Source organism: Pseudonaja textilis, chromosome 1, assembly GCF_049901715.1.
Source record: "Pseudonaja textilis isolate UNSWEBS1 chromosome 1, rPseTex1.2, whole genome shotgun sequence".
In the NCBI taxonomy this organism is placed as follows: Eukaryota; Metazoa; Chordata; class Lepidosauria; order Squamata; family Elapidae; genus Pseudonaja; species Pseudonaja textilis.
Window position 1 is genome coordinate 74,601,492 of NC_141990.1, and position 15,758 is coordinate 74,617,249.

Sequence of the window (15,758 nt, forward strand, 5' to 3'; positions counted from 1 at the left end):
AAGATGGGATTCCTTAGAGAGAGCACTTTTTATCCAATATCTCCCTCCCTTCTCTCCTACTTCTCACATTAAGAATGGAAGTTTGCATAAGACCTATTGCAATGCACTTATTTGCTGATGTGTCTCTTGGATTAGACTTGTAACTAGTTATTGGTATAGATAATACTGTAGGTCTATCCCTGTAGGGGCTAGTGTGGTAGCATCTGAGTTGCATTTCAAATAAAATAGGATAGGGTTAAACCAAGGTTTTTTTTATTTTTGTTTCCATTTCATTTTTTTACTTTTGGCTTTGGGTAACTTGGCATTTTAGAGGCAGTGTAATCATATCAGTGTCCATGGGCTCTCCATGGACACTGATATGATTAAGTACTGCTATCTTTCCACAAAGAGATGAAGACAAGGAGGTGGGAGCAGCTATTATCTTGCATTAAATGATCAACTATATTAAATGAAATAGTTTCATTTACATTTTTAATCCTACTATAGGAATTGCCTGTTTTGAATCTGGAATACTTTTGTTATAGGTGGGCGATGTTAAAGAGCATCAGAACATTTTCAGAAAGGTTGTAAGGCAGGAGTGGGCAACTCTGGTCCCTTTATGACCTGTGGACTTCAACTCCCAGAATTCCTGAGCCAGCCATAGATCATAAAGGGGTCAGAGTTGCCCACCCCTGTTGTAGAGGATGTTTTAGACAAGATGACTCCCAAAGGTTTTGCACGCTTCTATAGTCTTTTATATAATGATATTTTAACATTATTGTTTTAATTCATGTTCTTATTTTAATTTTCTGCTAGATAATTCGAGTAGTCTATTTGTCAAATAAATAAATATTGTAATATTGAATGGAAAAATTAATAACATAATTATTGTACCTAGATGTCATTTAAACGGACAAACCTTTTTACTAGATGTATACCCTTCGTTATTGCTTACATAACCCAAATATGGGTAAACTTTGCTAGAATTTTCAAAACACAAATTTTGTAATCTTCCAAGTAAACAAAAGTTTGTTTTTTTCAGATTGCAGCAGCAAACCTTGCATGGGTCTCAGTAGCAATGCATCAAGTAGAGGTAAGTCTCTGGATTAAATGTTAATTTTCCTAGGAAGAATAACTTAATTCTAAGGATATAAAGTATTATTACTTTGTTCTGTAATATTTGGATATTGAAAAAAAGGACATTAAGTTAAAGGCCTTTCTTACCATTTAATAATTTCTTCTAATTTGAGATCAGTCTAGATCAGGTTTGCATTTTGAGCACTTTTCTGAAAAGAGAAGGCAGGTAGTAGTTTTCAGGTCAGTGCCATTTTTCAAATGTATGATTTGAGTTATTAGCATACATGTGTCCACAATTAACCTCAAATTGAAGTACAACATGCGTGAGGTTTGAATTTTATATATGTATTTCCCTGCTTTATTTTTTTCTTAGCAAATCCTGGACAGGTAATAACTATGTTTGTAGACTCATTCTGATTCTGTTCTTCTGCTTAAATAAGCAATAGTCTTCCCAATATTTGCATCAGGTATCCAAGGGTTTGGCCAAACAGACTGAGCTGAATGACTTCCTGCTTGATGTATCAAAGTAAGTGACATGAAAGTGAGTCTCTACAGCAGGGTTATCAAACTTGATTTCATTGAGGGCTGCATCAGGGTGATGTTTGACCTCGGGTGGCTGGGTTGGGCGTGGCCAGGGTGGGCATGGCCAGCTTGGCATCACTCATATCAGGAGCACCTGTGGCAGCCCTTGTGCTCTGCCAGTGAAAACATGCTCCTGAGCTCTGTTTTCAGCTGTGGTGGCCTCTCTATCCCTCTGCCAGTGAAAATGGAGTTTGGGAGAGCCACACAAGGCTCTCGCGATCTCCATTTTCAGCTGAGACAGTCTCCAGCAAGCCTTTGCCAGCAAAAACAGAGCTCCATTTTCACTGGCAGAGGCACCGCGAGCCGGTCCTTTGCTGTTTCCAGGGAGGCCCCGCGGGCCAGATCTAAGCACCCTGTGAGCTGGGTCTGGCCCATGGGCCTTGAATTTGACACCCCAGCTCTACCGCCATATTATGATTATTTTTAAATAATTAATATAGATATATTTACTGTGTTTTTTTCATTGTTCTGGAAATTGGCTTAAGAGTATTCACTGTGCAGTTTCATATGATTTGAATAATGAAGGTTATTACAAGTAGTCATCATTTAGTGACTGTTCACAGTTATGATGATGTTGGAAAGGTAACTTTATAACCAATCCTCGCATTTCCAATCTTTGCAGGTCTGTAAAGCAAAGGGAAGCTAAAATAAGATCATAAACACAGCCATAGTTTCACATAGCTTTGATTAATGATCAAGTTGCCAATTGTAATTATGGTCACTAAATGAGGACCACCTATATACTCATAAATCATAAATGGAACAGGTCCATATGATCATTATTTTATAATATGCAGTATTATTACACCAATGTTGCATTTGTTATATTTATATCCTGCTTTCCACTAAAACAATATTCTATAATGCAGTCTACAACAAGGCCATCAAACTCGCAGTCTGTGGGCCAGATGTATCACACACTGGCCATGCCCACACCTGGTTTAGTGAAGGGAAAAAATGTCATGATACATCACATGATGACGTTATGACGATGCGAGTTTGACACCCCTGGTCTACAATAAAGCTGCAACCTTGACACAGGTGCGGTAGGAAAGAGGACAGGACAGGAGGGGAGTAGCGGGTTATGGTGCTACATGATATCACATTTCTCTTTGGAGCTCTGCAGCCACCAATACATTGCAGGATGCAGCAACTAATAGAAAGAAGGTGCCTTTCCTTCAGAAAGAATGGACAGCCCAGATAAGAACTAAGTATAAAGTCCCAGCAAGCTGAAACACAACCTAAAAAGGTGCAAATGTTCTACACATGGGCCATTAACAGAGGGAGATAAAGATAGATAGAATTGCAGAGGGAAGAAGAAAGACTGAACGGGTTTTGTAAGAAGAAAACTTGAATATATAGTCAATTCCATAATCAACGCTATAGGGCATAGTAAGGATTATAGTAATAGTTACTGTAATAGTATAATATAGAGGAAATATTGTAATATTAATTGTAAAAATATAGAATGGGGATTAGAGGAAGTGGCCCATGCATGCATATATGTGTATGTGCGCACGCGCGTGCGCACACACTCACACACACAGAGAGAAATCTTACTGAACATCACTTTTATAGAATATATTTATTTTTCAAAATAAAAAGTCTACACCCCTGTCCCTGCTTATAGGGAGATATAAAGAAACCGCTTGGTCCAGGAAACAATGCTTTGTGTCTCTCATTTCAAACCAGGTATTCCAGATTCAAGAATTGGAGAAAGTTTATGCGTTGAATTTTGTTCCTTAATCTGTATCTGGGTTGACTGTATCCACATTAGTTTTATTTAGGATTTTTTTTCTACATCCAGACAATGATGTCAGACACTACATCATCAGACAATGATGTCAAATACTGATTTAAAACCTGACCAATTTTCTTGAATAGGAAATAAATAGGAATAGAAAATAGGAATTAAATTGATAATTTAGGAATAGTTGCTCCTGAGCCTCTTGTTCTGTCAACCATGCAGCTGCGGACTGTGCTCCCTCTTATCTGATAGTTCCCTAGGCAGCATCTCTTTCCCGGTCTCCCAAGGTCATTCCCACAAGCCATTACAACAAGCCACTGGATCACCTGGATAGCCTCTGTAAGGAATATTCTAGGCATCTGCTGATAAAATGACATTCAAAGTTGGACAAGTGCTGGTGAGGGAACTTTAATCTGTTCATTGGGAGAAATACCAAATTCCCAGTGGAACCTTACAGAGATTAATAGTTGCCTTTGGTGTACCAATCTTATAGGTCTTTTATATGATTCATAACACCTTTCATTGTTAGAGATAACTTTTGGAGTCCAGTACCTAGAAAACTAGATCAGTAAGAAAACTTAAAATGTAAGTTTTCGGACATAGGTTAAAAAAAAATCTGTTAAATTGATAAATTTAAAACAATATAGATCATGATAAAGTCTGAAAAGAATTTCATTACAATAAGAAATTTGTTTTTTTTTCCTTCTGCAGAACCTACTTTGATAACATAGTTGCAATAGATTCTCTACTTGAAAATATAATGGTAAGGCAACTTTTACTTAAATTTCAGTATTATTCAGGCCACAGAATCTTTGAAATGTAGTATATAGGGTTCAGAATTTTAAATTTTAACAAACAATATAAAACATATGCACAAGTTTTGCAGAATGCAGTAGTATGGAGAGTAGATGATTCTAGCCATGATTGTCACCTGCTCTTTGAGCAAGAGTCATGAATTTAGGAGAGCCCCCAGGACTAGCGCATCTCCCTCCAAAACTAAAAATGATAAACAACTGGATCCTGAGGTTCCCTGCATCCATAGCCACTGCATCTTACCAAAGTTCAGTTGAAGCCTGTTATCCCCCATCCAGACCTCAAAATCTTTCAGGCATTGTGAAAATGCAATTCTATGCAAACTGGGGTTTGGTGATCAGTATTGTGTCCTAGAATTTTTGTGAAACCAGTGAATATTTGAAAGGTTGATTCCCAATAGTAACACAATCAAATTCTTAAAATTTCACTATGTTAGTTTCATGTATGTCCTTTGCAAGCTGTTTTGGATATTTATAATAAAAACTTAAAAATGTTTTCATTAATTCAAAGGGGGAAGAACAGCTGGGTAATTTTTAACAATGTGATTATGGACCTGATATCTAACTTTTGATGTAATGCTACCTGGAAAAAATGATGACAGCGCTATAAATCGGGGTCGCCAACCTTGTGGACCACCAAACTCATAATTTTAAATCCTGGGGATCACTAACTGGTTCTGTGGGCATGGCCTAATTTGTGGGTGCGGCTTGGTGGACATGTGACTGGCTGGCATGGCTTGTATGTAAATATTATAAATATTTATATAAATATTGATTTTTACAACTTTTACCCAAAATCAGGCAAAGCAGGTAGGCAGATTGAGTTGCTCACAGAATCACAGATTTACTTAGAGATCTGTGTTTCTGCCATCGGCTAGCTCAGTCTGCACTGTCCTAAGGAAGGTTCGCCCATCTAAAGATTAGCTGGAAAGCAAAAATATCCAACAATTTCCTGCTTTCTAGCTAATCTAAATCTCTTGACACAGCAGAACAGCTGATGGTCGGAAAAAGGAAAACTAGCAATTTAGCAGGCAAGTTTGCTGGGTAAGGAGTGAGTGGGCAGGGAGGGTTCCTGTGGGCCATGTGGGCTTGTTAACCTGCACAGCCTGGATTAATTGCTTTGGGGGGAGTGCTCTAGGGTGGGGCCCACCAAAATTTTCTCATGGACCATCAGTGGTCCCCAGCCCGCCAGTTGCAACCACTGCTATAAATAACAGTAGAGATAGCATGGTGAGATTCAAAACAAAATAACATTTGTCTCTAAAATTATTTCATATGGTTCGAAATGAATCTGAAACACTTTGGAGTATCTTTCTCTATAACAACAAGCACTTGCCAACAGTAGCTTGGAAGAAAGGCTATTTGAGCAGACCTAAATGTTCAAAAATTCTTTCTGTCTCAGAAAAAAAGGGTAAATTCTTCCTTTCCTTTCCTTTCCTTTCCTTTCCTTAGTAAACCCTTGTCCCATCAGCAGATAAATGCTAGTGAACTGGACTATAAGACCTCCCAGGTCCCTTCCAGCTCTATTCTGATGGGTTGATTGATTGATTGAGTTGGAGTTCTCTTTAGAAGAGATGGCATAGGAGGAAAGGAGAATTAACAAAACATGAAGGGGAGCTTTTGATTATTAAATGTGTATAACATGTATATCCTGCTATTTATTTAAATAAACTCTCAGCAGGAGACAACTTTAAAAACAAACAAAATACAAAACTTTAATATGTAGTGTAAAATTAGTATTAAATTCAATAATTAAAAGTGTAGCAACAGGAATGTATCCCTAGAGATCTTTAAATGCTTAAATAGTAGAGACTCAAAGTTACATGTTGAACTGAACCTTTTATTTATTCTCTTACTTACTAGTAACATTATATGTTCTAACATTATATGTTAGAAGTAGCTTGACTATTTGTTTAAGTAAATTATATAAAAACAGTGATCAATTGCTTTCTTTCAGATTGCTTTTTCATTATATGAATGCATGTTATTGGGAAAGAAACATAATTTGGGCTAAATATTTATTTTATCTGCACCATGCTTTTGGCAAAAAAGATTATCCCCATGTTTTCTATTAATAAACTAAAAATACACATGTTTAAATATCCTTTTGTTTCAACTTGTTATATTATTTACTATAATATGGTGAGTTAAACATTATCACCAGAAAAAAAAAACTTTGCATCTGTCATTTGAATCATTAAACATTTTAATTAGATTAAAATTAACAACATCTGAAGTTTTTATATACTATATTTGTAAAGATTGAGAGGTTTTAAGAACCTCATCTTCCACGATTACAGACTGGTGAAGCCTGATCTTGGAGAAAATAATTTAATCAAAGTTAGTGGGTCTCTCAACATGAAATTGCAGGTAAGTAGAACATGTCTACAGTATATAACCATCTACCTAGCTCCATAAAAAAGACAGAAATTGTATATGTTTTGAGATTAATTATTCTTGGTATATAAGTATAAGACAATTCTGGCCTTGTTCCATGCCCACTTTGGTTAATCCAGCTTTGCTCTTTGTAGATATATGCAAAAAACCTGGTGAATGCAGATCGCTGTGCACTCTTCCAGGTAGATCAGAAGAACAATGAGTTGTATTCAGACTTGTTTGATATTGGAGAAGTACATGAAGGGAAACCTGTCTTCAGAAAGACCAAAGAAATAAGGTAAGAAGAGTAGTCTGTTTTTACAAGTTTCATATTTTAATTCAGCTTCTGTCTGTATTTACAGATACTGTGACAGTTTTCGTCATTCTATTATTTCATTCAAATTGAAGTTAGTTTTGTTATGTTTTGAAATAACAATTGGTGTTATCATAATTGTGTGCCTGAAATTATGATGATGCCTTCAGATTAATTTGTTTGTTTATTCAGTTTGTATGGCAACCCACTCAACAAGGATAGTGAATGAGCAAACTGAATGATAGATCATTCAGATAGATTATTTACATTATTCCAGTACCCAATAAGGTTATAAATTTTACCCAAATTAATAAGAATATTCAAATAGTTAACTTTGGAAGTTATTGTCATGCTATTATCTTAATTTTCTTCTAAGAAATAAAAAAACTATCCAAGTTTATGGTATTAAAAGGGAGGTCTTCAGGGAAGGACCTACTCTTAATTTATACTTGACTTCCTGCCTTACCTTTATAGAAAGGCAATATTGCTGTAGAACTCTTTAAGAGTTCCATCATTGAAGGAGACTTCAAAGAGCAACAAGCCATAGCAGAAATAAAAGCAACAAGCAAGCAATCACTTTAATTTTTCCATTCCTCTAAGTCAGGTTGGACGGTATGGGCAAAGAAGTATACAGTCCTGAAAGCTTTTTCTCAGGTTGGATAGACATGCTCCCAACTGTCAGCGTTGTATCAGTGCCATACACAGAATTTGATATTCTATATTTAGAACTCTGTATGGGTGTTCTTTTCTCCTCTGAAGTGTCTATAAGTGGATGGCTCCTGGAACTGAAATAATGCGATTGAAATTATCTGTTCTAAACTATGTCTACATCTTTCTCATGATAGCTCCAGCCTGTATTTTCCAGAAAATGGTGTTTATGTTTTAAGTGAAAGGGTTCATTCATGTTTTACATTTTCCTATCAATCTGATTCCTCTGCAAAACTCTTATCATACCTATCCATGCTGATTGATCACAAATCACCTGGATCAAATGGTTTGCATCTCAGGGTTCTGAAAGAGCTGGCATATCTGATTGGAGCCAGTGAATGTAATCTTTCAGAGATCCTGTAGCACAAGGAAACTACCAGAGGACTAAAAAAGAGCTGACATGGTATCAGTCTACAAATAGGGAAAAAAATCAATCCAGGAAATTATTAATTAATAATCAGCTTGACATGAATACTTAGGAAAATCCTGGGAAAGATAATCAAGTGGAGAATTTGTAAGCACCTAGAAATGAATAAGGTGATTTATTTATTTTTATTTTATTTATTTTTATTTGTCAATTGCTTACAAGATAATAGGTATAAGTAAAAACATAGTTATGAATACATGGATACATATAAGAAAAATAAAAAATATATAAAAGAAATAGGACAGGGACGGTAGGCACGTTGGTGCGCTTATGCATGCCCCCTACAGACCTCTTAGGAAAGGGGTGAGGTCAATAGTAGACAGTCTAAGGTTAAAGTTTTTAGGGTTTGGGAAAAAAAATCACAGAGTCAGGTAGAGTATTCCAGACATTGAGCACTCTGTTGCTGAAGTCATATTTCCTGCAATCAAGTTTGGTGCGATTAACCTTGAGTTTGTATCTATTGCTTGCTGTAGTGTTATTTTAGTTGAAGCTGAAGTATTCATTATTCATGATTACTATTCATGATTACTAATTATTATTATTACTAATTATTATTACTATTAGTATTCATGATTACTAGAAGCCAGCGTGGGTTTGTAAAAACAGATCGTATCAGATAAATCTTATTGATTTCTTTGATAAAGACCAGCAAAATGCTATGGACATAGAATACTTGGACTTCAGTAAGGCTTTTATCAAAGTAGACCATAGCAGACTTCTTGATCAGATAAAAAAATGTGGGATAGACAGTACCACCATCAAATGGATTCACAATTGGTTAAGCAACTACACCCTGCTTGCAGTCCTCGATGGAACTACATTTACATGGAGTAGGATTTTGACTTGGGCCCAGTGCTCTTCAACATCTTCATAAATGATTTAGATGAGGGGATAGAAGGGAAATCCATCAGATTTGCAGATGACACCAAGCTGGGGGAAATTGCTAGCAGTTTAGAAGATAGGATTCAGAAGGATCCTGACAGACTTGAGCATTGGGCCCTATACAGGTAGTCTTCAACTTACAACCACAATTGAGCCCAAAATTTTTGTTGCTAATGGAGACATTTAAGTGAGTTTTGCCCCATTTTATGCCCTTTCCTGTCACAGTTGTTAAGTGAATCACTGAAGTTGTTGTTAGTAACATGGTTGTTAAGGAGGTGATCACATGACCTTACTTATCAGAAGATTGCCAAAGGTGATCACATGATTCTGGAACACTGCAATCTTCATAAATGGAAGAGCACCTGGTGCAAAATGCAGCGGCCCGCTTGGTTTTGTTCAGACCCTGGTGTGCACCTGTGCCACCTCTCCTGCAGGAGCTGCATTGGTTGCCGATTTGCTTCTGGGTGCAATTCAAGGTGCTGATTGTCACCTTTAAAGCTCTTCTTGGCTTGGGACCAGGTTATCTGAGGAAACGTCTCTTGCCGGTCACATCTACCTGACCCATTAGAGCGGGGAGGCAGGGAATGTTGTGGGTCCCATACCTGAGGGAGATTCACCTGGTGGGACCCAGTAGAAGGGCCTTCTCTGTGGTGGCTCCCTCTCTCTGGAATATTCCCCCAGAGATTAGAATGGCCCCCCACTCTAGCACTCTTTTGAAAGGCACTGAAGACCTGGTTTTGCCAGCGGGCCTGGGTAACCCAGAGTGGGATGGAGCCCATCAAATGCTGTTGTCAGGGTGAGGTTGGTGAGAGTTGGAGGGTGATTTTTTTTTTTTTTTTCCAGATTTTGTTTTATTGTACTTTATTAATTTCTTTGGTTCTTTCTGTTAGTTTTTATTGTTTTTTTTATTTTTATTGTTTTGTTTTAAATATGGTTTTACATTGTGTAAGCCACCTCAAGTCACCTTGGGCGAATAGGCAGCAATATAAATTAAATAAATATAAATATAAATATAAATAGTTTCCAAGCATCTGAATTTTGATCACATGACCATGGGGACGCTGCAATGATCATAAGTGTGAAAAACAGTCATAAGTCACTTTTCTCCAATAATTTTGAACGCTTACTAAATGAACTGATGTAAGTTGAGGACTACCTGTATAACAAGGGGCAGTTCATGGTGAGAAAAGTAAGACCCTGTATCTGGGCAGGAAAAACCAAATGCATAGGTTTAAAATACATGGTTCCTGGCTCAACAGTAGTAGCTGTGAGAGAGATCTAGGTGTTGTAGTAGATAATCACTTAAGTATGACCTTGCAAGGTGCTGCAGCTGCCAAAAAAGCCAATATAGTCCTGGGCTGCATCAACAGAGCAATAACATGAAGATCATAAGAAGTTATAATGCTGCTTTATAATGCACCAGTGAGGCCACATTTGGAATACTGCATACAGTTCTGGTCAGTAAATACAAAAAAGATACTGAGACCTTAGAAAGTGTGCAGAGAAGAGCAACAAAAATGAGAAATGGTCTGAGAGCTAAATCATACGATGAACAGTTGAGGAAGCTAGGTGTGTTTAGCCTATTGAAAAGAAGGATTGTGGAAGTGGGGGGCATGAGAGTGTCTTCCAGTACAGGTAGTCCTCAACGTATAACAAAACTGAGCCCAAAATTTATGTTGCTAAGTGAGAAATTTGTTAAGTGAGTTTTGACCCATTTGTTAAGTGAATCACTGCAGTTGTTAAATTAGTAACATGGCTGTTAAGTGAACCTGGTTTCCCCATTGACTTTGCTTGTCAAGAGGTTGCAAGAAGGGATCACGTGACCCCAGGACACTGCAACTGTCATAAATGTGAATCATGTGATTGAGGGGATGCTGCAATGGTCATAAGTGTGAAACATCATCATAAGTTACTTTTTTTCAGTGCCGCTTTAACTTAGAATGGTCGCTAAGCAAACTATTGTAAGTGAAGGACTATGTGTGCTTGAGAGACAGTCACAGAGAAGCAGGGAGCAACTTATTCTGCAAAGCAACAGAGGGTAGGACAAGAAGCAATGGGGGGAAGCTTGTTAAAGAGAGATCCAACCTGGAAGTAAGAAGAAATTTTCTGACAAGGAGAACAATTAATCACTGAAATAGCTTGCCCCCTGGAGTTTTGGATGGTCCATCACTGGAGTTTTTCAAAAATGGACAATGATTTGACTGGGATGGTATAAGGTTTCTTGTCTTGAGCAGGGGGATGGACTAGAAGACCTCTAAGGTGCCTTCCAGCCCAATGATTCTATGTTCTGTCAATTTAAAGAATATCTATCTGCATTTCCGGAGCCTTTAGGAATTTAGATGGAGAAATAGTTGTTTGCAGGGGTGGGATTCAAATTTTTTAACAACCAGTTCTGTGGGTATGGCTTACTTGGTGGGTGTGGCTTGATGGTCATGTGACTAAGTGAATGTGGCTTGGTGGTCATGTTATTGGCTGGGGGTGGCCAACTCAATATCACTCACATCAAGGCACTCCTCACCTGGCCTCTCAGGGGATGCTGCAACAGTTGTAAGTATGAAAAATGGTCATAAGTCACTTTTTTCAGTGCCATTGTAACTTTGAATGGTCACTCCACACAAGCAAAGTACCAGCAAAGGAGGGGAAAAAAACTCCACAGATGTTCCTGAGACAGGAAGTCTAGTCCTGCCAAGAATATAATCAGGGTTAACGGAGAGGCAGTTTCTGTAAGCAACACCAGAATGTTTCCTTCCTGCCTTCCTTAGGCCAGTAATTTCTTCTAACAACCGGTTTTTCAAACTGCTTAGAATTTTAACAACCGGTTCTAGCAAATAGGTGCGAACTGGTAGAATCCCACCCCTGGTTGTTTGGTAATAGAAATTGGTCCTGTGTGATTGCAAAGGCAATTTCTCAACATTGTGTACTATGATATTACTGATGACATAGAAAACATTTTTCTCCATACTCTGAATAAGCAATGCATTTTCCATAACTGCCTCCTTAATTTCATAACATAGAATCATCTTCCACCAAATATAGCCTATCTTTTTAGTGATTCCAAAGTCTCTCTTGAAAAACCTAGTATTACTTTTCAAAATTCCTCTTGTCTAAGACTCTGTTCAGAGGGACTAAAACCAGAGAAGAGCAAATCCTTTGTATTTTCCCAGGGGATCAAATTAGTGTTACATTTTTGAGATTCCCCCACCCCCCTTAAATTCTACGTGGAAAATGTGCATTGACCGTGTCAATCCTCTTAGGAAACCTAGGAGCTTATTTAAGGCTTTCCACATCAGAGTCTAGGCAAAAGTGATATCCCTACCTACTGTTTCAACAGACTTTCAGTCTAAATAAAATCTGTGGAATCTGTTCAGGGAGGAGAAAACCTATTGGGTTCCCATGTGAGTATTTGGTCATTTCACAAGATGTCACAAATTTAGCACAACATCAGTGGACACTACATTGTGTTGAATATTTTCCAGGAAATCTTTCGGGAATGAGGTGACTCATGAGGGCACCTGACTCAGGGAAAACATCATTCTTAAAATATCTTCATTACTATAAAAGTATTTTGGGAGCAGATTCTGCTACAGTGAGATGTTAATGATACTATTGCTTAGACTTTATTAATACCTCACCTCTTAGGAAACAGCTCTAACTTTGCCTTTTGTCCAGAGGTGGTATTCAGCAGGTTCTGACCAGTTCTGGAGAACCAGTAGAGGAAATTTTGAGTAGTTCAGAGAACCGGCAAATACCACCTCTGACTGGAGATTTTACAGCAGTGGTGGCTAACCTTTTTGGGCTCCTGTGCCAAAAATTGTGTGTGTACTAGCATGCTTGTGCTTGCATGCCAGCACCCAGAAGGCAATGTGCGCCCCCCCATGCCCCCTACAAATGCCCGTGCAATCCCCACCCACCCATCCCGTCGCCCCATTACCTGCACTGCACCTTACAGCTGATTTTTGGCCAGTTTGAAGCCTTTTTTTGCCTCCCAGAGGCTTGAAGAAGTCTTCTGCGGGTTTTTCGGGCCAAAAACTAGGTCCGTTTCATCACTTCTGGTATCTCCAGAAAAACAGGAAGTGACAAAATGGGCCTGGTTTTCAGCCTGAAAAGTCTGCAGAAGCGTGCAGAAGCCTTCCTGAAGCCTCTGGGAGGCTGAAAAAGGCTTCAAACCTGCCAAAAATCAGCTGTGAGGCACACACATACAAAGTGAGGTAAGTTTGCCTGCAGTTCATGCGCCGGCATAAATGGCTCTGCGTGCCACTTGTGGCACGCGTGCCATAGGTTCGCCATCACATTTGTATAGTATCTTTCCCCTGCCATGCCACCAAGTCACACCCACAGAACCGGTAGTAAAAAAAAATTTGAATCCCACCACTGCTTTTGTCCCAGTTTGTGAGATTCTATCTAGTGATGAATGGCGTGCATCAGTTACAAGTGTTAATGTTTCATATCAGCATATTGCTTTAATAGGACATATCTCTTTACATATATGCAGATTTTCTATTGAAAAAGGAATAGCTGGTCAGGTAGCAAGAACTGGTGAGGTCCTCAACATACCCGATGCCTATGCAGATCCACGTTTTAACAGGTAGGAATTCATTAGGCTTTCAGCACACATTTGCTACGTGTACAATATTTTATGCATTTTTATGCAGTTAATTTCTTAAATGATTTTAGTTCTTTTAAGTAAGACATATTCTCTTCTCTTTCAGAGGCATTTCTTAGTTTTGGGATGGTATCTCAAACATGCTGTGATGTGCTCATATTTACATATGGTATTTTTAGTGGCATAAATGTCTATGGAGATTTTCCATCATCTATGTCATGATTTTCCCAACGGGGCTTTTCAAAGGGAAGTGGACCTTCTTAGTTTTTCTTTGAAAATGTTCTGCTTCTCATCCAAGAAACTTCTTCAGTGCTCATTCTCAGAAGTGAAGAAGTTTCTTGGATGAGAAGTGAAATGTTTTCAAGCAAAAAAAAAAAAAAAGTAGTAGTCCAGTTGCCTTTTGGAAAGAACTTTGGGGATTCTGTAGCACAGAAATATAGTTTTGTTCTGTTCCAGGTTAGGAGAGCAAATCAGCCGTTTATCTTAGATTAATTTTTTTTTAATCCATCCAATGTATTCGTAGTGCCATCCCAAGGTTAAGGAATGTCTTCTATACAGAACAGAAATTTATGGTAAGAATGTTTCTGCTATTTGCAGTGTATCCAGTTTCCAGAAGAAACATGGCTCAAACCAGGACTAACAATTCTGTTCTTCAAGCTTGAAGATAGGTATTTTTTTTGTCTGATAGCAATGTTTATAGCTTTCTCCCCTCATAGGTGTGAGTGCATTCAGTTCTGGAAATGTCCTGTCTATAGGATTAGATGGAAAAGGCTAACAAGGGCTACTATTGGAAGCAACTTTCTTCCTAGACACCCTCAGTTTTCCTTCCCTTAATCAAGGGAAGAAAGATTGGAGCTCTTCAAAGAAGCTGAGGGAAATACGTTAAAAGAAAGAGCATGCGTGCAAACCAGAAGTTAAAAAAAAAATAAGTGGAGAGAAACATTTTAACATTCATATTTAACCACCATAATTTCCATACCATTTTTCATGCTGTGGAGCATTATTGATTTGGCTATTTCATCTCTCCCCTAATATTGGGAAATGCTGGATTTGAATTCAACTGGCCAAGAGTCTTTAAGCTCCTACAAAGATTTTCACCTTGTCTTCTCTTGTCCTTCAGTTTGGAGGCCCACACAAGTAAAAATCATGTGTGCTTTCGTGTTCAAAGTCTATTCAGTACTTCTTGAATAGAATACTTCTTTAACATTTAATGAAGAGTTCGTTCATACCAAAAATTGAGATTGTAGACACCTGGGGCAGCATTTGATAGTGATATAGAAGGTAGAAGAACATTCTTTTTATCCCACTTCAGGCCTTAAAGGAATGATAGAAAGAAAAAAGGCATAGTTTTTTCCCCCCACAGAATTCTTCTTTATTTGGTTATTGTATTATTTTCTTTCAGAATCAACATTCTGTTATTTCTAGAGACTTAAGAACCAGACATCAAGTCTTAATCATTATGCAGCAAAATGCCCTTCTTATGCTTCTGGCCTGTGCTTCATCATTGTGTCAAAGTTTTGAGCATTGCAGTGTAGCACTGATAGCAATGCCAGGTTCAAAAATATATATGTGAATAACACCATCTATGTCCCAAAAACGTATCAAATCTGAGTTTGGAATTTTTGAAAGTGAAACTTTGTGATGCTATTTCATAGACTGATCCTTCATTTCTGAGCCATAATAATAAGACTATGTTTTGTTAGCTTGCCACAATGCTGTGAAGAAATTTCTCACCTTAATTCTGTTGACAATTGGTGGCAAATTTAACTCTTCCATCAGTATGTGAAGAACACAGTTTGCAGAAACCTTCAGATATTGAAGAATGTCAATAATGCAGATCTCAGATGCTGATGAATGTCAATAATGTGACTCATAGCTTGACAGAAATTTCCTTTTCAATGATCTGCCACTTGCCTTCCATCAGTTCATCAACAACAGTCTTGTGTTCTTTTACATAGAACATCTCTGAAAAAGAGGGATTCTATATAGAAGGGACTGAAATTCTAACCCAAACTTTTAAACTAATCTGCTCTCATTTTCATCTGGAATCCTGATAAACAAGTTGTCTGTAGTCATAGTTCTTTGGGAATTATAATACAGAATATTTTATCAACTTCTAGAGGAAATCATGGCTTATTCCTCCAGATATCCTGAAGGTAATTAAATATGTGATGTATTATCCTGTTTTTTGTTTTTGACATCCATTCGTGAATGTCCTCATTCCTGTAAGGGGAGAAAAAGAAATTCTTATG

General features: G+C 37.8%; 1 protein-coding gene across 4 annotated transcripts in view; it reads left to right on the top strand.

The window, feature by feature from the left end:
• PDE10A (phosphodiesterase 10A) overlaps nt 1-15,758 on the top strand; it is a 131,798-nt gene that overhangs the window by 83,333 nt on the left and 32,707 nt on the right. For 2 of the 4 annotated variants that reach the window (XM_087938509.1, XM_087938523.1), the window contains exons 8-12: nt 1,022-1,072; nt 1,503-1,582; nt 4,097-4,148; nt 6,729-6,871; nt 13,396-13,488. In XM_087938509.1, the coding sequence (XP_087794635.1) occupies nt 1,022-1,072; nt 1,503-1,582; nt 4,097-4,148; nt 6,729-6,871; nt 13,396-13,488 (419 nt within the window). The remainder of the gene's footprint in view (nt 1-1,021; nt 1,073-1,502; nt 1,583-4,096; nt 4,149-6,728; nt 6,872-13,395; nt 13,489-15,758) is intronic. The other 2 variants (XM_087938513.1, XM_026705260.2) reach the window with 1 other exon arrangement.